Genomic DNA, 24,151 nt, shown 5'->3' with positions numbered 1-24,151 from the left:
TAGTGCTGACAAAAAAACATTAAGTAAATGTGACAGGCAAAATAACTTCCTGAAGTGGTTATGCGCCACCGACCCCCTCTACTCCCATATCTTGAAAGTGCCCCCCCAAAAAAAATCCTGTACACCACCAAAAAAAATATTAATAGAAAACTTCGCAAGTGTATTTTTATTTATAACATTCCTAAAAGATATTTACATTTGCATCATGTCTTATATAAATGAAGTTTTATAAAATAATCCTCCCCTCACAATTTGGGAGATTAGCTCCTCCTCCACACCAACCTCAGCACATACAGCTTTTTCAAGTCATTGTACAATAATTTATATAAAATTATTTTTCTCCCAATTTAGATTTGTTAATTAATTCAAAACAGTTCCAACTGGTGGTACTTCACTTAAATAGAGAAGAAAAAAAAACAGCAGTCAAATTTATTAAAATTCAGGAAAAAACAAAAAAACAAATCCACCACATCAGAGCATCTTCCTGCGAGTCACAGGCTTTGGGAAAATGGTGTCCATCAGTCTCTTTCGGTTCCTGCGGAGGTTCATCCTTTGCAGCGGGGATTCGGCCTCCTCAGGCTTCTTCCTCCTGCCCCTGGGGAGCTCCTCGGGGCTGGGCATGGGCGAGATCAGGTTGACTTCCACCGGCGGGGGAGACCAGACCGCCTTTTTCGGGGCCCTGCGGAGACGTATACACAGGGTTTACACAACTGCAAAGCTGCATCACGGTCAGCACACTGGACAGCCTGAAAGCCCTCGGCGGGTACAGCACACCCTGGCTACAACATCAGCAGTTTGGCACTCAAAACACACAACTAAAACTGGTTTAAAAACACAAAATTATACCCTGGGAACATCAGACACTTCCAGCATATTTTTTTAATTTGCTGAGTTCTTTCACTCTGAACATAACTGGACTTCAGATCGATAAAACCCAAGAACAGATCTGCTCAGCAATACATCTGTATAGCACGAGAGAGGAGATCTGTAGCAAGCTCTCAATAATACATCTTGATGTCACTTGATTGTGAAAGTGAAGGTTTGCTCCTAGGTGCAGTTGCTTCATTAACTCCACTGGGAGAAAATGCTTTATTCATGTGAAACTCAAAGGCAGACTGGCCTTACCTGGCTGCTCGCTTTTTTCTTGGTTTTGCAGCACGAGTGTCCGTCTCCTCAGAAACCTTCGGGACTTCATCCTGCACCTCTTGCTGCTCCTAAGAGGAAGAGGAACATGTAATACTGCCTTAATTTGCATGAACCAGATTCTCTTCATTGCACCAGTAACAAAAAAAGCACAAGTGGACGACTGCATGTCCAGATATCACCCAACGGAAGTAACAATCCAGAAAATCTGGAGTAAAGCTTTGGGATTAAATCTCAGTAAGCTGGATCTGGGGATTTAAATTCTCAGGTGAACGGCAGGTAAAATCAGATCTGCTAGGTTCCAAACCCTGGTCCTGGGGACGCCCTGCCCTGATAGTCTTCATTTCACCTGAGCTCTAAATTACTTAATTGAAGTAAAAATTGCTTAGATTTGACTTAATTGTGTAATAAAATAGTTGCTTCTTCAATAAGTTATTTATAGAATGATATACTTAACTTAAAACCCCTACTGTTTACATTAATTAAATGGCTCTGGTTTAGGAAATTAGTTCAATTAAGTAATTGAGAGCTCCCCAGCAGGGTAGGGAGACCCCAGGACCAGGGTTGGGAACCACTGAGTTAAACTATTAAAAGAGCACACAAAATCACCATAATCTGACTCCATAAGAGGCCAATTGGGGGGGGACAACCCAGGTCTTGCAGGTTGACCTTGAACACTTGTGTAAATTTAACTAAGTTCAATAGTGTAATCAATGAAGCCATTAACAGTTTGGATAAAACAAAGGTCATAATTCTCTTTCCCCTCTGGGAACGGGATTGGCCAGCCCTGGTACAGACTTCTGCAAGTCTGGATTCACCACCGGATTCCTCTGCAGTTTTACAGTGTTAAAGACACACGTCCAGGTCCTTCTCTGCAGCTTACCATGTCTTCCGTGATATTCCGTGATATTTCCTGTCCCATTTTCCGCCTGGTCCGCGTGGTGGGAGGAGAAAACACAAACTGCGGCTGGGAGTCTGGAGGGGCCTCGGGAGAGTCGGGCGACTTTTTGGCTGCAAAACCACAAAAAGAGCAAAGGGAACTCAATAAGCCGAGGGAGTCTAGCATTACGGACCCGACCCCAAGTTCTGTGCTCAATGTGGACTTTAGTCTATTTACAAACTTAACCCCCCACCCCCGAGTTCAGACACTTTACCTCTAGTTTTTTTGGACCGTGTCCGAGGAGGAGAGAAGATGAAGGATTCCTTGGCGGGGGGAGGAAGTCTGCTTGGGCGCGCCCGTCTGCCTGGTTTGCGTGATTTCGGCGCGTCCTTGGCCGTCCCTGCAGCTGCTTCTGTGACCTCCGTCTCTGTTGGGGGTTCATCGCTGGGCCCGGCAGTAGGAGAGGAGGGGCCCCGAGTGTTGTCCGTGGCCTCCGAGAGTCTCTGGTCAGCGCCAGTATCGTCTTGGAAGTTATCCCTGATGGACACTTCACCTTCGACCAGCAGTGCCATCGCTTCTTCTCCTTCTCCTCTGGTTTCCTCCTCCAGTCTGTTCTTCAACGCATCCTCGGCCACTGGCAGCCCTGGCTCGTCCTGTGGGAGGATTTCAGGAAGTGGAGGGAGCTCCTTCTCGGGCACCTCCACCACAAGTGCCAACCTGCTCCTCGTCGTTCTGCCAGGGGTGCGCGGTGGCTCGCTCTGCACCGTTTTGGCTTGTTCTGCTGCGACAAGGTTTTTCGGTTTCCTACCTCTTTTCCGGGGAATGAGTGTCTCCTGCTCAGCAATCTCGGTGTCCTTCTCCTCAGTCTTGGCCAGGTGAGGTATCTCAAGGGTGACCGATTTCCTGGTCAACCTGCTGGGACTACTAGGCACCTTCTTTTCGGACTGATCCAGAGCCATTTCATCGGGAACCATCGGAGCGCTTTCAGACACACAGGGGACGCTGGGGCGGCCGCGTCTCCTGGTGGGAGTGACCGGCATCGGGATGTCTTGATCATTAAGCCCATCCCTTTCCTGGACATCTTCAGGGGGCTCGACGACGACGGCATTCTTGGCTCTGCGGCCCCCTTTGTGAGGCGTCGATTTCTGCGGAGTCTGAAGTTTGGAGTTTATTGGGGCCTCCGGGTTTTCCAGGGCCTCGTCTGACTCGGCATCTCTGGTGTTCCGTGTGCTCCTCCTCGGAGTAACAGGGAAGGTGGAGTCCAGGGTGTTTTTCCTTCTCCTGCCAGCCCTTTTGGGAGTGGTAGGCACTGGCAAGTCCATCTGTGCCAGCAATGTCTCCTCCTCGTCAATTTTCTGACTAGGAGCTGGAGCCGGAAGATCTTTCACAGCCGCCTCCTCCTGCTGCTGCTTCACCTCCTCCGCCTCAGGCTGATCGCTTGAGATTGGCACTTCGGCCACCAACATGCTCGCTCCTCTGGTGCGTCTCATCTCCTCCACAAGCGCATCTCCACAACCCATGTGAATCGTTTCCCGGACTGATTCAGAAGTCATCGTTGTGGTTGTCAAGGATGTGGTTTTCCTACCGGTCACCAGAACCTCCGGCTGCACAGAGCTCTCGAGCAGCTCCGCTGCAAACTCTTTGGACCTCGTGTCTTTGATAGCGTCAAGCAGGTTTTCCGCAATCGCCATTTTAATGGGCTCGGGAACGTATGGGAGTGTCTCTGGAACCGGCTCGGGGCGCTCCTTGTCCACAACACCTTCCGGGGTTATCTCCTCCTGGCTAATGACCTCCTCCTCCTCAACTCGCTCACTCGCCCCGTTCTGGTCTCCCGTTCGGTTCTCGGCAGAGGGAGGCAGCTCCACGATCAGAAGGTGCTCGTCCTCCAAAACCGAGTCGGCCAGCCCGTTCTCCCCGTCCTCGGCCTCCAGCATCAATGTGAAGTTGCTGGGAGCCGCATGGTCTTCGTGGTCCACCATGGGCTCGAAGGCATTTGGGTGGTCTAGCTGCAGGAGGTCCCCATCCAACTCCGGCTCCTCGCTGAACTCCACTGGGATGAGGAGGGGGGCGGAGGGCTGCAGCTCTGTGAATGACACCGGCTCCTCCTCAAGGGCTTCCACTTCCAAATCCTCCTCCTCCTCCACAGCCTGAAACAGAACACAGCAAAGTCAAAGTCATTCCCAACTCAATTCACCAAAACAAACAAGTGCTTTGAAAAGTTACACAGTAGCTTAGTGGTGCACCTCGTGGGCGAGGACAGGGAGCACAGCAGCAGGGTGCTCCTCCATGTACTCCAGCTCTGGAATGGGCTGCTCCTCCAGGAAGAGATGGGGCGGGGATGGCCGCTGCTCTCTTGGGTTCCCACACACCTCCTCCAGGATCTCCACTTCGCTGTCCGGGTCCAGCTCCGCCGACGCTTCCAGTTTGGTCTCGGACTCCGTGCTGGAGGAGTCTTCGCTGTCGTCGACGCTCACCACAGCTGGGGAATGAACAGCAATTGACAAACTGACATTTCACTGAAGATGAATTGACTAAATCCTGTGTAACCCGGAGATCTATGCTGCAAATGTAATCAAAAGCCGATTGGTCAACAGTAAGTGCTACCTGCGTTACATTAACTACTTCCATATGAATACTTGATTAGAAAAGTGTATAAAAAATATATATATATTATATATGCATCTATCATTTCTGCCTCACAATCTAGCTTATACTCACAATGGCTGTCAACTGCGTCCGGTTCAGAAGCCTCCGATGTCTGAGTCTCTAGCGCAGGTCTCTCAGCGAGAGCGGGGCAAAGGGGCTCCTCAGTCACCTGAGAGACTGTTTCACTGGAGACAGAGAGCAGGACAACTTCAGTCAGGACACTCCGAACAGGACGAAAGGGATTTAAAAAAAGAACAGAACGGTTTGGAAGCTAGAGAAGGAAGGTGTTCCAAGTTAAAGTAACCAACTGGGAAACGGGCAATACCTTGTAGTGAATGAAGTCAAACTGAATTCTGCGCCAGAGGTTTCTCGAATGCCGGACCGTGTCAACGTGGAGAGAATGTCCAGAGAGAATGTGTTCTGTTCCACAATGTCCGAACCTGAGGGAAGTGCCATATGAGCGTTTAGGACTGCAGAGCATCAACAGATCCAAATTCTCAAATTAGTTTTAGTTCTAGAACAACGGAAGTACAACCACCGACATGTAGTCGAGTGTATTGCGTTTTCCTGCATTTTCCAACACAGATACTCAAGCTTTTACCTGTCTGCTCCATGGGCTGCTCTTCTTCCTCTTCCTCTGTGAGCACCTCCTCCTGCATCTCTGTGGGCGTCACTCTTTCACTAGCCTTCACCACTGCTGAGCTGGGGTGCTCGAGAGCCGCCAGCTTCGGATTCAACGTCACCACCTCTTCCTCCAGCTCCTCGGGGGTGGGGGCATCATGGAACTCCAGTGTGGAGTCTGCCGACCGGGCGGATGCTTGGCTGGTTTCGTGAGGTCGGCTTCCCTCCATGGCCATACCTCCTTCTTCTACCATTTCTTTCTCCTCTTCCTCGTCCTCCACCGCAGCAGGGACCGCCCAGGAGCCGGGAGGTTGGGACTTCAGTGTGGGCGATGCCGTCGACAGGAAGTTAATTTCTCTGTCTGCAGCAATCTGGATAACAGAGCGAGGAGTCAAGCAAAACCAAAACCTGCTTCTTCTGCATCTGGTTGAGCAGAGTGGGATGTGGTGTCTGTCTTAACCTCCTTCAGGCAGGATTTGCACGTTAGTGAGGATTTTCAGAGGGGGGCACTAAGAAAGCTACAGAAACATGCTCAAGGAGAGACGGATACACGAGGAATAAAAGCGGACAGGGAGGAGAAAACTGCCAGTGGCTGATACAAAGGGCCGATTCACTAACGTTTACACATCTGAGAGAACGTTAACACAGCTCCACTGTTTTATAAGGGGAGAAGACACTCCTTCTGCACTGTAAGATACGTCAACAGCCTCTTACCCCGTTGCTCCACCTGCTGGTCTTCGGGGTGCGCTCCTCTATGAAGGTGATGCGGCTCTCCTTCACTCGCAGCGGCGGGGTTAGGGAGTGGCCAGGAGAGGCAGAGGGGGAGCCTACAGGTGTCGGCCGCTGGCTCGTCCTCAGGATGGACTGCGGAGTGAAGCCCGGGAAGCTGGGGCCGGTGGAGGTCAGGGCCCGCGCTCTCTGGACACAGACAAATTAAAATCGCCAAATCAGCCCTCATTCCTCTGACAGACGCACAAGACTTCCAAGGGTAACAGGAGCACAAGTTCATCTGGTTTATAATCATCAAATGCATAATTTAGTGAATACAATCTCATACAACACAAAGCAGGGGCTTTGGTTCTACTGCACCACTTTTTTACTTCATTAAATCAGATGTGCCATCCGAGTGATCTATCCATTTGAAAACTTGTTTGAGAGATGACAGTGAAACGAAAAAGACCTACAGGTCCCTCCCTTCAGTTTCCCCAGAGATGATGACATTCCTCTCACCTTCACTACTTGCGGCGTCTGCAGCAGGCACAACTCTGAAGCCTTGGAGATGTTTTTGAGGCCGCTGGCCTTAACGGCAGAGGTCTGAAGGGGGCTGGATGCAGGCCACGAGCGGCCCTGCTTCGGGGGGGTCTGCTGGAAGCTGAATGCCTCGGGCATCTTCTCTGTGGTTGGGCGGACAACTAAATCGAGAATTCTGGGGGGAAACAAAACACAAAATGAATACTTACAAATTAATACCTACACATCAAAAGCAAAACTGTCTAATTTCTTCTTGGTGACGCCACAGACTTGCAGCCGAGAGCAGTTACTAGATATGGTTATATATACAGGCAGGGAAAAAACACTTGAAGATTTCTCGTAAATAACAGGTTAATATTGATCATAGCTACCAAACGCAGTTCAAAACTCCACACCCTACACTTCAATAAAGCCCCAAGAAACCAGTGCCAGTATTGTACCTGGAGATGGTCTTTGAGGTCCTAGTAATAGGTGTTCCCACAAAGGCATCGGGAAGCTCCACGGACTGCCGACGGGGGGTAAAAGAAGGCAATTCAGGAACTCTTAGGCTGCAATAAGAAAAAAGGTATAAAATGCTGATAGAAACATGACTACATGACTCTCAAAGCACAGCTGCATTTTAAAGTCTTCGTGCTGCATTTGAAACAAGTGTTACTCTAAAATTCATGTAGGGTAATGTTGGTGCACCACACTATACTCTTAGTAATGATTCAGCCTAAAGAAGAGATTAAAAAAAATCCCAGAAGACTGAATAATTGTTGTTTCAGAGGAAGGGTGTTCACCTGCATTACATACACATAATTTTGGGCACACTACAATAAAGAAAGCAAATCCACTGAGGCAACTAACCTTTTCAGAGGAGAAGGCTCGGGCGTGACTGTTTTCCCCAACCACACCTCACCGATTTTGGAAAGCACGTTGTTGATGAAGCTTGCTCTGGTGAGCACGTTGCCTGCAGGCGCTGGTTTTGCCACGGTGGACAGGGGCTGGGGCCTGGCCACTGCAGATTGTCACAAAAAACAAACAAAACAAAAAAACATACAAATGTAGGGACTGAATGACAGAACAACTTGTTGGGAAGATTCTTGAGGACTGGGAATATATAATCTTACTTTTTAAAAAGAGGAATTAAAATAACCTATAAAAACCTGAATAAGACCTGCATACCTTCCCGCAGAATCGTGGACGGGAGCTGGTATGGTTTTGCCCGCTCTGTGGCCAGTCTTCGCTGGACTCTAGGGAGAACTTTCCCATACTGGTCAAGTATCGAGTTTCTGGCATTTGTTCTCTCCTTGATTTTGGGATCGCGGTCATTCTAAGACAGTGAAGAGGAAGGAGAAAGTTAACTCAAGCTGCATATAATAAATAAAATAGTCTTCTCATAAACCCAGTGTACAGGCCACTGCCTCTCTTTGGTGCCCACTTTATTAAGAGGCTTCAGCACATTCCAGAACTATAGTTCTGGAGTTGTGGATACGTACAACCAAGTTCATCTTCAGGGCCTGATTGAGCTGCAATGCAGGCACGTAGTTGGCCTGCTGTAGATAGTGCACCATCAGAAACTCCTGGTTTTGAAGGCCAGCGCTGCTCTGCAGGAACTTCTCCAGACATTCCTAGAAAGGGCAAAGGATAAGGGGCAGGGGAAGAAGAAGGGGAAACAAATAAGATGAAAAAGTTACAGCAGGGCTCAAAAAGGAGAAGCACATGAGCACAGGGTGGCATCAGGTCAGTGTGGTGTTGAAGCCAATGCCAGTTAAAGCTCTCAATCTAATCTGGAAGCAGATAAATTATCAGAAAAACTGTTAAAGTATTCCTACATTTTAATGCTTTATTCAATAAGGCTTAATTATCCATATACTGTTACAGAAAATTTCATATTTACTCAGTGAAACCACATAACTTCCTGCTCAGAACACCTACAACACCCCCACAAGCCAGAGATAAGCAAGTAAAGGTGCAATCCGTGGGTAGCGCGATGTTTTGAAGTCGTATGGTGTAGGGCTAGGTCCCTGTAATCACGGGGTGCCTACCTGCTCAGGCAGCGCGAGGGGCAGCTTCAGCAGCTCCTCCATTAGGCCCATGCTCTGGCACATCTCGTACATGCAGCGCAGCAGCTCCTCCACATTCAGCTTGTTCGAGTGCTGCCGCAGCAAGGCCCAGGCTTCCACCATGCACCTAGGACACCATGACAGCACTTAAGCCCCAGGAATGTCCCCCATGGGCCACCATATCACGGTTTGAACTTTGCTATGCCTTCAGATGTCAACAGTGGTCCCACAGAGTTTTGCAGTCACAGATGATAAAAACTAAAATCAGAATTAAGCACCAAGCTCTGGTTTCTTTAAATAACTTCCTGACAACTGAACAAAGAGGTACAGCTCTAAGCATTTGAAGTTAGACGAGTGTGCCATCTTGCATTACATCAACAGGTTAAAACAGTGTGGGAGGAGTTTGCGCACCTGTTGTGGAGCAGCACTGTGAGGTAGAGCTTGATCTCGCTGCTGGACGACGTGGCTGGCTTCATCATCTGGATGTAGCGGAGGGCGCGCCGGTGCTCCCCCTGGCACATCAGGGCCTGGATGACGCGGGCGTGCTGCCAACTCAGCATGGCACGGCTGGTGGCCGGGTGCAGGAGAAGGTCCAGGGAGTTCTGCGAGGGCGAGGAGAGGGAAATGAGACCTGTTAATGCAGTTGGCAGAGGAGAAGAAAAAAAGTGGTGCGGAGAGGCGAGGGCAAGTCTGGGTGTGATCTCGTTCTCTCCTTACCTCGTGGTCATTGTGATCCAGCAGCCAGAAACCCTGCACGAGCTTCACCAAGCCCACCGGGATGGCAAAGGCGGTGGGGAAGGACTCCACGGACGACTCGCTTTTGTTGGGAAAAGAATACATGACGTCCAAGAGCAAATAGATTACCTGGACAGGTAGCAGGTTAAGGGTTGAACTGGAAACAAAATATCCTCTACAGGACTTGAAGGATAATTTTTATGATAAATTTCTTCTCACATCTTATCTGAAGAACAAATATTATTAATAGCCAAAAAGTGCCATTAGTCAGCTTCTAAGTAGATTGGTCTAGATATCTTATTCTAACAACCATGTTAAGCTCAGCTTCTGAATGAAATAAAAATCCAGGACAGAAATTGACATAAGGATACAATGGCATGCTTCGAGGTTTCTTCAACAGTGTCCAGGAGAAAAATGTCAAGTAAAGCCTGCAAACAAAACAAAAACAGAAATATGACTTGTTTTAACCCTTCCAGGTTATTAACAATCAAGATTTTAGAATGGTGGCTCTACCCTTCTGATTAATACACAACAGACAAAATTAAAGATCTATACTCTGGATATTGTTTAATGGGAGCTCTCGGTATAGAGTTTGATATTTACATGTAAAGTCGGGGGTGGGTATTGTCCTGTCCCCCCTTCGTCCCTCTTCCACAGATTTGCAATCCGATCTCCACACTGAGACACCAGCCCGTCAATCAACAGGCAGTCAGCGCACCATTTACCTCTGCAGGGCAAACAGAAATCAGACATTGAATAACCCTGCAAGCTTACAGGAGGGAGTACTGAATTGAAAATGTTAAACCCCTCATGCTTAGTTTCTTCCTTTTGTCAGTTTACAAAGTGGTTGTGCACTTCCCACTGGACTGGGAGGGCAAACTGTACCTGCCCTCTCACTGGACTCCATAAACACACGCCCTCACCTCGAGAGGCGCTCCAGTTTCTCCCGGCGACTTGTGTAATAGTTCTGGATGATGGGGTAGTTGTAAAACGGCCTTGATATCTGAAGAACATTTTCATCTAAAAAAGATAAAAGGAACTTCTGTTAAATGAACAAAATCAAACACTATGGGATCATTTTCAGTTACAAACTCACGAGGGAAAACCCCTAACTGAGACAGCCCAGTTAGTTTCAGTATCATTTTAATACAGAGATTGTTTTCACACAAGTGAAAACCCAACCAACAACAAATAAAACTGACCTGAACCTTCAGGCAAAAGACCAGAGCGACAAAACCACAGCACCACCCGCGCATACTGTGAGATCAGGCTGGACACCACATTCTTATTTACCAAGCCCACCAGCCCTGTGGAAAGAGAAGCTTCAGATCAGATCACTGCAAGACAGACGTCCTTTGTGTGCCTAGACAGCCGATACTGCACTTGTATACACAGCCCAAGCATCCCTCAACCCTGACATCACACTGAACACCACTCAAGGTTCAGGGTGTCCATCCCTGGTCCTGAAGCGCACCCCTCCAGCATGAGCGAGTGAGTGTGCTTGCTACAAGAATCAAATTTCACCTGTTCTCAGTCTTCATGAACTGCTGGTTTCATTGGTGATGCACAAAATCCACTAGATTGAGAGCCTCCAGGACCAGGGTGGGAAACCACTGTTTTAGGTGAAACCACATGTGAAAACCATCAAATTTTTCGGTGAGTGGGGGCACACAGGCTATTGTGAGGGACAACAATTTACCCACTAAACCACAAACATTAAATGAGAATACGGGATTAAAAGTAATAGAGCATTAGAAACAAACAAAGGTACCCTTTTCTGTGAGCTCTTGTGCCTCACTGAGAAAGCAGTTTAAGATGGTGCTGAGGTTGCTAAGGAGCAGCTGGCAGTGTTGCAGGAGCTGAAGTGTCTGTGGATCAATGAAGTTACAGGAACTGTCAAAGAGTGGGGCACCTAGTGGCAGAAACGGGGGTTAGAGCTACAGTGGTAAAGACATTCAGGAGATTCACAGTGATCAGCAACATGTCCAGGACTGCATTAGTGCTGCACTGTGACACACAACTCAATATAATTACAGACAAGAACACTAAATCAATGCTATGCTAACACCAGGGCTCCAGAGTGAACGTTTAGTTTTTTTTAAAGCCAGGCTGAAAATGTTATCCATTCAGCTGCTGAACTTCCCAAAACCACAAGATCAACCTATATGACCAATACCCAGTTACATTAAATAAATTATCAAATACATCAGCTTTAGTGAGTTTAGCAGGTTCATTGTTACAGTCGTTTTGTGCAGTGCCCCTGAACTACTGGAATGGCATTGCGGGTAGTTAACCATTAGCAGAATACCAGATTAATATTTTCACGTCGCGTGCACAGACTTACAGATTCTGTCGAGCTCCTCTTTAGTGAGGACCACTTTGCTCCAGGCCCACTCCAGTATGAAGCGCAGGTTTGCTGCAGATCGAGGTTGCTCTAATACAGGGTAAGGAGGAAAACAACAGGGTAGAAAAGATGTGAATATGGAAATGTAATCAAATAAATAAAATGGGACAATTGTTTAGTTTAAAAATGTGTCAGCATTTAGTGTAGATGCAAGGTCAATGCCAGTGACATTCAGACACTGAAAAGGGAAAACTGAGATAAAAAAAAAACCAAACGAAGGCCAAAGTTCCCATACCTTCTGAAGTCCACTGCCGGATGCATCCCGTAATGAGCCCTAATGTACTTGTTTCTACAGCAGTGGACAATATGGCCTCCAGCTGCTCCTCCTGCAGAACAAGGAAACACACATGAGGAACTGGACCACAGCATGGGGCAAGAACTTGGAAACAGCGTCTCTGATCAGTCGGCCTCCCACCTCTCCTTCAATATAATAAATAAAAATGCCACAGGCCAACCACGGTCAGAACTGCCAAGACAACAGCATCCTCCTGACCTTTTTACCGGCAGCATTCGGAACCCGGAGAGGATTTTGTTCTGGCTCTTGAGGAGTGCATGCTGGTTTGTACATCACTCTACAGGTAGTGATAATCTTCCACCATAACTGACACCATGCACTGGAACCTAGTATTAAAATATTTTTTTCCTTTCCGAGTTTTATACCGAGGAAGGGGTATCCATTTCCAAGGGACTGAAACCCACCTGCGTGAGGCTGGAAGGCTGGACGTCTGTGAGCCGAGACGACAGTAGCCCCGACATCAGACAGCGGTTGTAGCCATCAGGAATCACCTCACTTAAGGAGGGACCGGACTTCTTTAAGAAGCTCAATGTCTGAATAGAAAGACATGCAAGAGTAAATACAAATTATTAAACTGGAGATGGGGTAAGTAAATGCTTCTACAAAGATACTGTTGAAATGCAAGCATAGAAAAACAAATATTTTGCTGATAAATACATTGAATTTTAACAAAGCAAAACACACCTCTTTCTGGTAGCCAGAACATGTCAAGTGAACAATGCCTGAGTTCAGCAGGCAGGTTGCATCTGAAAAAGGAAAGTCAGAAAATCTCAAACTGTCAGGTTAAATCTCTCACATTGCTTTTATTCTATTAAATTAAACCCTGATTTGCAAGATTAGAGTTTGTTCCTTACCTTCGACAAATACAGAGAAATGAGTGTTAAACATTTGAAATAAATAAACACGAGATGCGTTTCAGCTGCTTACCGAAGTTGTAGGTGGTGGGGTTAAAGAACTGCTCTGGAGGCGGACAGGTGGGCGGCAGCCCCCTACTCAAACTGCGCTCGTGGACCAAGACGTCCAGCAGCGGACAGGGGGAGGTCATCGCCACCACAGAGTCCAGCGACCACAGGGCGAAGTAGGAGCAGCTGTGCAGAAACTCACCCATTCTGCAAGGCAAGGCCAAGCAAAACACAGACGTTAAAAGGCGCTCCGAGTCTTATCTCAGTTTCTGGCACGTACATCTGAAACTGTACTGCCAAACCAGAAAGCAACTTGTAATCACAATCTGTCAAATGCAAATTATGAAAAAAAGGTCTACACGCAGAAGGAAGGCAATAAAAGCAGGGAGATACCATAAACAATTACCTTAAGGAGTCTGGCATCTGTGCGTGGTACCATCGGTTAATATCAAAGACGCCCACGTAGGTTGAAGGCTTTCCCTGCCCGTATGACTTCACTTGCCAACTGAAAATGGACACGCTGGTATCAGGGGAGGCAACTGCGTGTAGAGAGACAAGGAAGCAGAAATCCATTTAGTATTTTTAAGTGCTCTGCTCCAGCGTCACTCCGGACAGTTAGTGGCTGCTCCAGCTCCGCTCTCTGGCTCAGATTAAATAAATTGTATGAAAAAAACAGATATCACTGATTTGAATCACTGCAATTTTGTATTAAATAAAAAAAAAAAGTGAATGAATAAAGAAAGACACCTTCGTTCATGCTGTCGTCTCTGTCCGGGTGATTCCTGAACTTCTCGATGGTCTGGCAGCCCAGCAGCCGCGTGCTGGTGGCCTGGGTCCGCAGCGCGAATGCTTCCCCATTCAGGTCCTGACTGTAGCGCTCCTCGCAGTACTCCAGACCCTGGGCCAGGACCAAACAGGGGGGGTTTAAGGAAAGCTCTGTAGGCAAGACAATCCACTAGGCAGCGAGTCCTGAGATTTTAGCCATAAACACACACAACTTTCTCGAACAGAAAACAGTGAGCACATTCAACATCTAAACAAGGCACTTGCTCCCTCCACCCAGTCAACCTAGCCAGCTGGCACAATGCAAACGAGATTAAGTACCTCATATAGGATCTTCCCAGACGCCAAACACTTCCTCTCCCCGAACGCCAACTGCAGCAGGTGCAGACTGACCACGTCTCCCTCGCTGTCAACAGAGTGAATAGAGAACAGTGCTCTTAAACCGGACACTTCCCCCACTGCAAAGCACAAACATGGGACACAAGAGAGTCCCCTGCCCCCTGCTGCGCTCCCTGTACAACTACAGCACCAGTCTGTCAATCTCTTTGCTTCAGCTTGTGTTTACGTTGACACATTTGCCATTTTTCTTTGGACTGGAACAGCGGAAGATTCCTACCTGTCCTGTGAGGACTGCACGGCCCAGAGGTAGCAGCAGTTGCGGGGGTCGTTCTCTGGCTCCTGGAAGGTAAAGGCATAGACGGGCACCCGGCCTCCCTCCAACTGTGAGTGGTACCTGCAGCAAAGAAGAGGGAGATAATGACATTAAAGAGTAAGCACTGTGTTCTATATCTTTACATTGCCAGGTAGGGCTGCAACAACTAATCAATTACATTTATGGCGTCGATTAAAAAGCATTGGCAACGAATTTAATTGTTGATTAGTTGGGTCTACCAGGGCATAGCTACTTAAAAATAAACTAAATATGGCGCCAGCTGCAGCTACACCCTTGGAAAGCTGTGAAAGTCTTCTAAAGTATGGGAGCACTTTAAACTGAACACTGCAAAGATGATAGTTTGTTGCAACATGTGCAGAGCTGAACTCACACAGTGCGGGAGCGCGACGATGATGCATGAGCACCCGAAGAGAAAACACACTAGAGCCGTGATGACGGGATGAAGATGCTCAGCTGGTACAGGCCGTGGTACTGAATGTGACATTTATAGTCCGACATCCGAAAAGTTGTCCATCAAGGACATGGCACTTTTTATTATTACACTTTGGACCCGTTAAAACCGCACGAACTACACAGCCTTTCCGTTTCTTTTAACGGATGTGCGTCTCACAAGCTACGGACGTTTCTTTACCTCTTCAACTACATTATTAATATTCATATTATACATTTTATTTAGAACATAATCTTATTATACCTGCGCGCTACACTGAAGCAAGACTCAAACCAGACACAGTAAAAAGAAAGAAAACAAGCAGGATAGCCAATAAAGTGGAGCAAGCAAAAAAAGAAAGGCTAAGAGGATTTTAAAACTTGCAACTAACAGAGATGCTTAAATTTTAAAAGGTAATTTTTAAGACATTTCTTTAAACTAGCATGTGTATGGGCGCTTCTCAGAGCCTGTGGAAGTGCGAGAAGGCTTGGTCTATATGATCAAATTAGTGCCATAAATATTTAATACAAAATATAAATGTATACCATAAATGAAAAAAATTGAAAACGTCTGAGTTTCGTTTTGAGTTTGCAATGGGGCTGCTGAAGAAATAAGGAGCTTTTACATAATTTTTACAAAAGATGTTTATAAAAAAAAAAAACACACACAAACTACACCTCACCATAAAGACAAAAGCAGAGTGCAGGTTTCAAAGTATTTAAAAGTGCAAATCTTTGTAAATAATGCAAGGCACGTTGTTTATCTGTGCTTAACCACTTCCTAGAATTTTAGCTACATCAGACAGTCGGTACCTCTCCTGCCAGCTCCTCTGCAATAGCTTGCCATGTAGGTCTATATTTATTTGCTCTGTTGTATAGTTATTCGTGGTTAGACACACATAAGATTTTACACCAATCCACGTCTTCCTCTTGCGTTACATTATTCTATGTCATCTTGACATAAAATCAGATCGAATCAAACTCGTTTCAGTCAGGGTGCAAGGTGGGAAGGGAAAGTTGCACGCACTTGTTTTTCTCTTTTCACACACATCATGATCGTATGCATCATCCAGTGTGCAAGTAAATAAATATTGTGCTACTATGCATACTCGTATTGGAAAAGAAAAATCTACCTCCATAGTCCAGTACTGGACTGTCATGAAAGCGATTTAATGTAGAAAAGCCTGTAAACACTGAATTTAATGTTTATTAAATACCTCAGTATTCATCAAAAGTTTAGCAACTTGCAAACTGAAGAGTAAAACAGCTTTGTGTTTTGAGATCAATATAAAAAATACACTATGCAATAAAGCCCTTTATTTTTTGCAAGTTTTCTATTGGTTTTATAACTGCTATTTCAAGTTGTTTAGCAAGATGAGGAAATACTCAAAACATTTGATTTTTTTTTAAATAAAACCCTTGCATTTAATGCTGGAATTATTTTTATCGAATTAATTGATTAATCAAAGTACTAATCGACAGATTAATCGATGATCAAAATAGTCGTTTGTTGCAGCCCTACTGCCAGGTCTGGCACAGACACTGAAACTGTCAGGAAGAGAAAGGATGGTTATAAAGCCAGTGGACCCCTGCTGTAGACACTGACCCTGACAACAGCCTCTGTGAAGCTGGCAAGACTCAGGCAAGACCGGACTCACTCTTTTTTCAGTGTCTTCATGTTCCAAAGCTGCAGGTACCCGTCGGAGAAGCCCACCGCCAGCTGGTTGGTCCTGGGGATGAACTGAAGAGCCGTGGCGCTGGTTCCTCTGGGGAAATGGATCTGCAGACACAGGTGCCGCCCCTGGCTGGTCACGCTCTCCCGGAGACGAGGGATCTCTGTCGGAGAGTTGTTGATCACCTGAAGATCTGGGAAGGCACAGGCAAGAGAAAAACGTTAAAAAATTATTTTAAAACTTGTTAGAATTACAAATATATACACAGACACTAAAGCTACAACTAAAGTAAAGTGTGCTGATATTCAATTTAATTTAGAGACAAGAAAACAAACCCCCCCAAAAAAAAGAGGCAAGAAAACAATCCAGTCCAAGGTCCGTCTCTTGGGGAGGTTACAGGTTTTATGACAACAGATCCAACAAATAAAGCTGCAGACACAGCTCATATTAGACAACACAAACCCACAATGTGAGAAACATGCTTCACAAACAAAAAACTCAAGATAGACTATTTCAGATTACATTTAAAATAATGACAATAAAACAGAGGTAAAGAAAACCATTGGCTTGATGGACTGCACTTCAGTTTAACTACAAATCTCTGAAATGACAATCACAGATGAGAGTTGAGCACTGTACCTGAGGCTTCTAGCTCACTCTGACTGCACGATAAGTCATCCAAACACAGATCAATCAGCAGGACGTGACCCACGTCTGTCACCACTGCAGCGATGCCAAAGAACCAGCGCAGGCTCTGGTGCAAGTGCTGGGTGCTGGCGCTCGCTCCTCCATAACTGATCAACGGCTCGATCGCAGTTATCTAAAACACAAATACAATTAAATGACTGTGAGGTGGGTATATACACATGCACACAAACAAGACAGTACACAGACAGACATTTTCATTAAGTCCCAGACAAGGAAAATCAAGGTTTGAGCTGAAAGAACATCTCTGATGACTTTCAGGTTGCCAAGTCCAAAAACCTCACAACTGCAGTCTAGCCAATGCTTTGAAAGATGGACTGGAAATGTGCTATCTACAGTGTGCGGTTTTCCCTGTACATGCACGTGTGCTGTAACCCCTACATTTTTCTGTCAATATTTCACAACTTGCATTGCCACACAATATTTTTCCCCCATTTCAGTGCCATGACAGTAGAATTAGTATGTTGATTTGTAACCCTTTAAAATTGTAAAGACAACACTGAATATAGTAATTTACTTTACCGCCTGGATGCACTTTAACTTACTAATCTTTTAGCCAGAACACCAACATATCACAAGTTACAAAAACAGCATCCATTGCGTTAAACTATACATTACAATCTAAAATGTGTTTAACATGGTACACTAGTCTTTAAAAATGAAGGTGACAGAAAATAGTGAACCTTCCCTTAAACTAAAGTGGGTTCCGAGTCATACAGGGCCTTATGCTTCTGGCTGATCGTTACATTTTAACGGACAAGAACGGTACTTTACAGCACTGCTTTACACAAATCTTCCTGACCTGAGCACTGCAGAGACCTGAAACTTGAGGACTACATGGCTTTATTACACATATATAAAATAAGAGTACACAATACGCACCCTTCCTGGTACGACTACAGCCTTCACCACCCTGGAGATGCCCAGGTCGTACAGGCACAGCATGCTGCCCTCCGCCTCCTCAAGCCCCACCAGCAGGCCGCTCCTCTTCAGCCAGGAGAACTCCCGGGCCGCCAGGACGTTGGGGGGGTTCTCTCCCACGCCACTGAAGTGATAGGCGGAGAGCCTCTCCCCCGTGGTGCTGCTCACCACCTCCAGCTGAGGCCCACAGGCCAGCCATGCCAGTCCGTTCCTGCCTGTGAACATCAGAGCCAACAAAGCTTTGAAATGACAACCCTAACATTACCACAGAATCAAGAGTTGTTAGTATTAACTAATACATTGTTTTTTAATGACATACTGCTCAGCTGATCTCATGTGTAAATAAGCTGCATTCCCACCATACCTCATATTTAACACTTACATTTTCACGTGCAAATAAAATACCTAGCAACCTGATCAAATTCAGTGGTCTTAGAGAGAATGGCTTACCTGTAGCAAACTTCCCGAGCAGCACAGAGTCCAGTTTAATTTCATCTTCCCCAAGTGCGTCTACGGTTACCTCTGGAAAGCGTAGCAAACTGCTGGTTACCTGGGCGGCAAGGTCACGCATGCTTACTCTGCAAGAGTAGGGGGAAAAGATAACTGGTCATTTCTTTTGGCACTGATCTTTCTGCAGCTCTTTCAATACATGTTCTGCTTCTTAGAATAGTTTTTAGGAGCAACAGGCTTGTAAGTGGAGACTAAGTGAAACTAGGGAACAAATATGAACTAGCTTTTCTTCCCTTGAAACCATATCTAGGTTTCCTATGCGCTGTAAGTGACCCTTCCGAGATGTGGAATGACATCACCACCAGGGCTCTGACCGCCAATCTCCAGGAGCGAAGGAGGAAACCAAGCCTGACAAGCTCGAAAAGGTAGATAAGTTCACCTGTCAATCTTTCCCCATTTCAAACAGACAGGAAAGAAAGATACAATGCTGGGATTAACCTAGATGTACTTCAAATGTTCCAGCCTAAAATACAAATATCAGCCTTCTATATAAGTGCGCAGACCCTGCAGAAGGCACAAGAACCAGGCCGCCAGATGCTAAGGTGTCTGTGTACCCTCCCATGTGTGCTTGGTTTTGTTGCATACTTATCTTCATGACAGATATGATTATTTTAACATGGCAAAAGCTTCTGAAGACACCAAGATTAAAATGGTTTAGATTTAATCTGTCAATACGAATAAGAATAGAGACTGTAAATACAATAACCTTTTAGATTGCACCCCTTTAAAGCAAATAGCTGCATATAAATATGAAACTGGAATTTATATAAAATATTTCTACAGCAGGCAAGAACTTCCAAGGTTTTCAGTACAGATCCTGATTATGCATTCAAAGACATCAGATGATTTCCAAAGAATTCAATGGCTAATGCATTACAGACTTTGTGCACTGTGACTCACATGGGGGGTGGGCTGGGCTGGGCTATGAATAGGAAAAGTGAGGAGAGTAAGGAAGACAAGAGAGAGAGAGAAGAAAAAAGCCTTTCAAAGAACTTGAGATTTTCAAACAATGTCAGGATGTGAATTCTATTACATTTCTTGAAAGATTTGACTCCTATATGTGGGGAAATAAAGGCATAATCACTGATAGCCTTCCCCTTCAAATATAACTTATTTAGAAACAGAATTACAAAACAAAAGAAAAAGAAACTGAAAGTAGCTAGCTTTTCCCAATTAAATATATCCTTCATACAAACAAAATGAGAAACCTATAGCTATAACTGCAATGGACACCAATCCCCTGTATAGAAGCCAGCTTTCAAACCCAGTGTCCCACACACTCTGGTCTCGGGTGTGTGGGACACTCCATCCTCCTCTCCTGCCTCGCTGACCTTGGGATCTCTGGGACTGCTCTCACCTGGTTCTCCTCCTACCTCAGCGACCGGTCCTACCAAGTGACATGACGAGGCTCCTCATCCACCCCCCAACCTCTCCTCACAGGTGTTCCCCAAGGCTCCGTCCTGGGCCCGCTCCTGTTCTCTCTCTACACTCGCTCCCTGGGCACCCTCATCGCTTCCCATGGCTTCTCCTACCACTTCTACACTGATGATGCCCAGATCTTCCTGTCTTTTCCCTCTTCTGACCCTCTCATCTCCCTCACGCATCTCTTCCTGCTTGTCTGCCATTTCCGCCTGGATGCACTCGCACCACCTCAAGCTCAACCTCTCCAAATCAGATCTCCTCTTTTTCCACCCACTCTTCGTCACCTTCTGCTGACCTCCCCATCTCGATCCCCTTGGAATCCACCACACTATCTCCTTCTTCCGCTAAAAATCTAGGAGTCACCCTCGATCCTGCGCTCTCCTTCTCCCAGCACATCACCACGCTGACGCGCACCTGCAGACTCTTCCTGAGCAACATACGCCGGATCCGTCCCTTCCTCACCGACTACTTGACTCAGCTACTCGTCCAATCACTGGTCCTCTCCCGCCTGGACTACTGCAACTCCCTCCTGACCGGCCTGCCTGCATCCACTACCCGCCACTCCAGCTCATCCAGAGCTCTGCGGCTCGTCTGGTGTCTCTCTGCCCCGATTCACACACGCTACTCCACTGCTCCACTGGCTCCCGATAGCGGCACGCATTCAGTTCAAGACTTTGACCCTCACCTACCGCTGTCTTGACCGCACTGCACCAAGCTACCTTCAGTCACTCGTCTCTCCATACATCCCCTCCCGACCACTGCGCTCCTCCAGTGCCAGAAGGCTAACTCTGCCTCCTCTCCACTCTCCTTCCTCCAGAGCCGCTCCTTCTCATCCCTGAACCCTAAGTGGTGGAACGACCTGCCCACCGAAGTCAAAACAGCAGAGTCCTTGACCTCATTCCGGCGCTTACTCAAGACGCATCTCTTCCGACAGCACTTGTAATATTAGTCCTCTATCCCTGCTAGATAGCACTTCAGCTTATTATGCTCCTTGCGTTCTTGATTGTTTTCCTCCTTGCTCCCTTTCCCGTAGCCCTTGTCTGTGACCCTACATCTTAACAGCAGCTTTCACCGTCCAGGATGTAGGAAGTCACTTATTGTACTTGTGTAAATTGTAATTGGAATTTGTAAAATGTATTATTTTGAATTGCTATGTTTTAGCTAAGTTAAATTTGTAATGATTGATGCCTTGTACTTCTCTGTATTTTTGCACTTATGTTGTAAGTCGCCCTGGATAAGGGCATCTGCCAAGAAATAAAAATAATAATAATAGTGGATCAAGATGTTATCTGTATTGACAGATCTGATCCCAATGTTTCCTCAATGCTCTATTTGCCACTGCCAAAGTTGTCTTTTTACAAAGTGTTAGTCACCAAGCTATAATAAATAACACCAGCTCTACTCTGCCTTTTGCATCATGACTCCAGATGTATACCCCTTAGCCACAATATAAATAAATACTTTTGTGCAATTTCAAGTTCAGGGATGAGTATTTGATAAAAGATATAATGAATCATTGACTGGCAAGGGCAGAGTCCCACAACACATTAAAATTAAGCTTTCTAGTGTAAAATTTGGGAGAACCAGAAGATATGTGCTAAGCTGCAGAATGGACTTTTTTGCACTGAAGTATCCTATTGCTATTACATCAGACTCCACAGGTGTATATTTCACTCAGCTACAAATACACTGAAATGGTGCGTTACCCGGCCATCACAAGCTAATTGTATAGTAAGGGAACTCTCACCCTGTCATTAAATGTAACAAATGTCCTTGACAGATTTGTTGGAAAAGCTTTACTGTGTAAGTCACAAACTGCACGACTAGCAAAATGGAAGGATCGAGGCCCGGGTTAACAAAGCTAAAAATGTAATCTATAGAAAATCAGTGATGTGTAGTGGGTTTATAAACAATGAGTCTCTTCATCCAATACTGGACGAAGCCCTTATTGTTATGTTTCTTGCAAGGAAAAAATACATGCATCACATAATTCAGGGCAAGATCGTGCACATTACTTTTTAGTAAAATGATGACTGACACTCCCCCACGCTTCAACCCCGGGCACAACTCCCATTATTCACCCTGATGTCAACAAGCAATGCAACTTTGCTACAGGAACCTGGCCTACCAACAGGTTACAGACGCACATGCATCCATATTGTAACCGAAAAGCTAACAAGCATCAACACTTACAATGAGCTTAACACTCAGGAAGGCCATTCATACACAAATGTTTTACTCGACAGCAGATTCGGGCCTACATGTCGTTTGCAGTGCTAAATGCAAGCGATATGCAAAACACGAGCACGAATCCTTTATTTTATTTTATTTTGCACTGGAAATTTGTTAAAGAAAACTAAAAAAAAAAAAAAAAACACGCGTAGGAGTGAAGTGAGCACAAACCCAGAGAAAGTCCGGCGCTACAGCCGCTCCACGTTTACGGGACGAGTGGAGACCCGCCGTCTGGCGGCATTTCTCCGGGCATGGGACACTGCTTTATGCACCATCTGTGCCAGGCTTCAGAGGGATGATAAGACGAGGCGGTCGTGTACATATGGTTTCCGAAACCCTCTCTTATATAATCGAGTTAAGATGTAAAAGCAGAACCAGCCCTCCCCGTTTACGGCAGCAACAGCACACTTAGTTTAAACGCAAACACACTGTCCGCCGGCTCCTGGGCAGTGCAGGCAGGGTCTGAACACCGCTGGGGTCCCGGCAGTAACAGGATTGTCGTCACCCAGCGTTAGTGCAGCCCCGGGAGTGACGGTGCCAATGTCTGCCGATCACGTTGTCCCTACCTGTGCAGACTGTCGTAAAGAAAAAAAACAGGGCTCAATGTGTCTCTTGTTGCGAGTCCTCCCCTGTCATAATCCGCTCTCCAACAGCAGCTTCGGTATCCTTTGTGTTTAGGGGGGGAAACGACTAAACTAAAAACAATTTAGGCGACTAATAAATAAATAACACGAGCTATCCCCCGGATTTGTGTCGACTCTTCCCAATTCGCCACCTACTACGAGTTAAACGCAAGCGCCATTTCTGGGCTCCCCTCAGCAACTGCGCATTAATTTGCTTCTCCAAATCCCGCGGCAGCGCCAGCGCCGGAATCCCTCTCGCGAGAGTTGGGGTCTGACGGCGAGGCCCTGCAGATGCACCGACACAGCGCCGGACTGAGCAGGGCTGGAAGAGAGCGGGACTTTCAAAAAATCAGTTCATGTAGTCGGGACTGCGAGGAGAAAACGTGGGACGGGCGGATATGGGCCTGTAGTTACCCTGGGTTTCCATGCATGCGACACACATTCACATTTCTGCTTCTCTGGGTAGCACGTCACTCAATAAGCAATGCATGCTGGATTTTACTGCCCTTCTTTACCAACAAGAAACATGTCGCAACATATATTAAAAGATCACATTCTGAATTATGCTGATATTTTGAAACAACAACAATGTGAAATTTTGTTAATATTACTGTTATTAAAAAAAATAATAATGCCAGAGCACATCAACATTGGCCAGATGTCCTACTTCAAAATGATAGGGACACCAAGACTGAGTATTTGATACCCTGCATGCTGTCACACAATCTGGCATGTTTTCTATTCAGTGCTAATATATCTGCTCTGTTTTAGGTTTCGGCAACTTAATTAAAAATGTGCGATGCAACTGCACAATCTTACACTAATTCGAGTATTTGCTGTTAACATTGATAGTTTAGTTGTGAAGAACTGAGTGACAGAACAGCTAGATGGGTTTTTGTGTGTGCAAAGTTCTCTGTAGTGCTGGCAAAAATAAGTTATATTTTCTTTTGATCTGTTTAAAACATTTTTATTCCAGAAGAATGTCGTTTTTTTATCTCTCCCTCTTAGCTATATTTCCACAAGGTTCGTCCCGCAATTTACTGGGACCGACACCATCACCTGATTATGAACTAACAAGACTGGCCATGGGTTCACAGGTGAATGCGTGGCTGGCAGCACTGCTTGTTCTCTGATGATGTTCTTCTCACAAAGCAACCCTCTTTGTGCAGAAAATGGTTGCCTCTGCAGTATCCGGTGAACAACCTGGCTTCCTCCATTTCCATCTCTATTGCCCACAGGGGACAGACCAGTTCTG

The 24,151-nt window shown here is 46.0% G+C and overlaps 1 protein-coding gene across 1 annotated transcript; it reads right to left on the bottom strand.

Moving 5' to 3' along the window:
* Positions 1–137: 137 nt before the first annotated feature.
* On the bottom strand, positions 138–23,114 carry ahctf1 (AT hook containing transcription factor 1). Its single transcript, XM_066697775.1, has 36 exons — positions 22,840–23,114; positions 18,560–18,687; positions 18,071–18,324; positions 17,123–17,303; positions 16,469–16,676; positions 14,325–14,441; positions 14,030–14,114; positions 13,673–13,823; positions 13,332–13,464; positions 12,951–13,132; positions 12,708–12,769; positions 12,428–12,556; positions 11,964–12,054; positions 11,669–11,758; positions 11,096–11,236; positions 10,527–10,631; positions 10,248–10,344; positions 9,928–10,051; positions 9,696–9,752; positions 9,307–9,453; positions 9,001–9,191; positions 8,572–8,716; positions 8,023–8,154; positions 7,709–7,856; positions 7,391–7,541; positions 6,982–7,089; positions 6,521–6,716; positions 6,005–6,208; positions 5,271–5,661; positions 4,995–5,109; positions 4,742–4,854; positions 4,267–4,502; positions 2,298–4,170; positions 2,027–2,154; positions 1,126–1,214; positions 138–679 (listed from the first exon to the last, which is right to left on the bottom strand). Exons 2-36 carry the CDS (start codon positions 18,678–18,680, stop codon positions 472–474), a joined length of 6,903 nt encoding a protein of 2,300 aa, XP_066553872.1. The 5' UTR covers positions 18,681–18,687; positions 22,840–23,114; the 3' UTR covers positions 138–471.
* Positions 23,115–24,151: the final 1,037 nt, after the last annotated feature.

Source organism: Amia ocellicauda, chromosome 1 (assembly GCF_036373705.1).
Source record: "Amia ocellicauda isolate fAmiCal2 chromosome 1, fAmiCal2.hap1, whole genome shotgun sequence".
Taxonomy (NCBI): domain Eukaryota; kingdom Metazoa; phylum Chordata; class Actinopteri; order Amiiformes; family Amiidae; genus Amia; species Amia ocellicauda.
The sequence above is the reverse complement of the archived record's forward strand: the minus strand, read 5'-3'. Positions and strand labels throughout refer to the sequence as shown.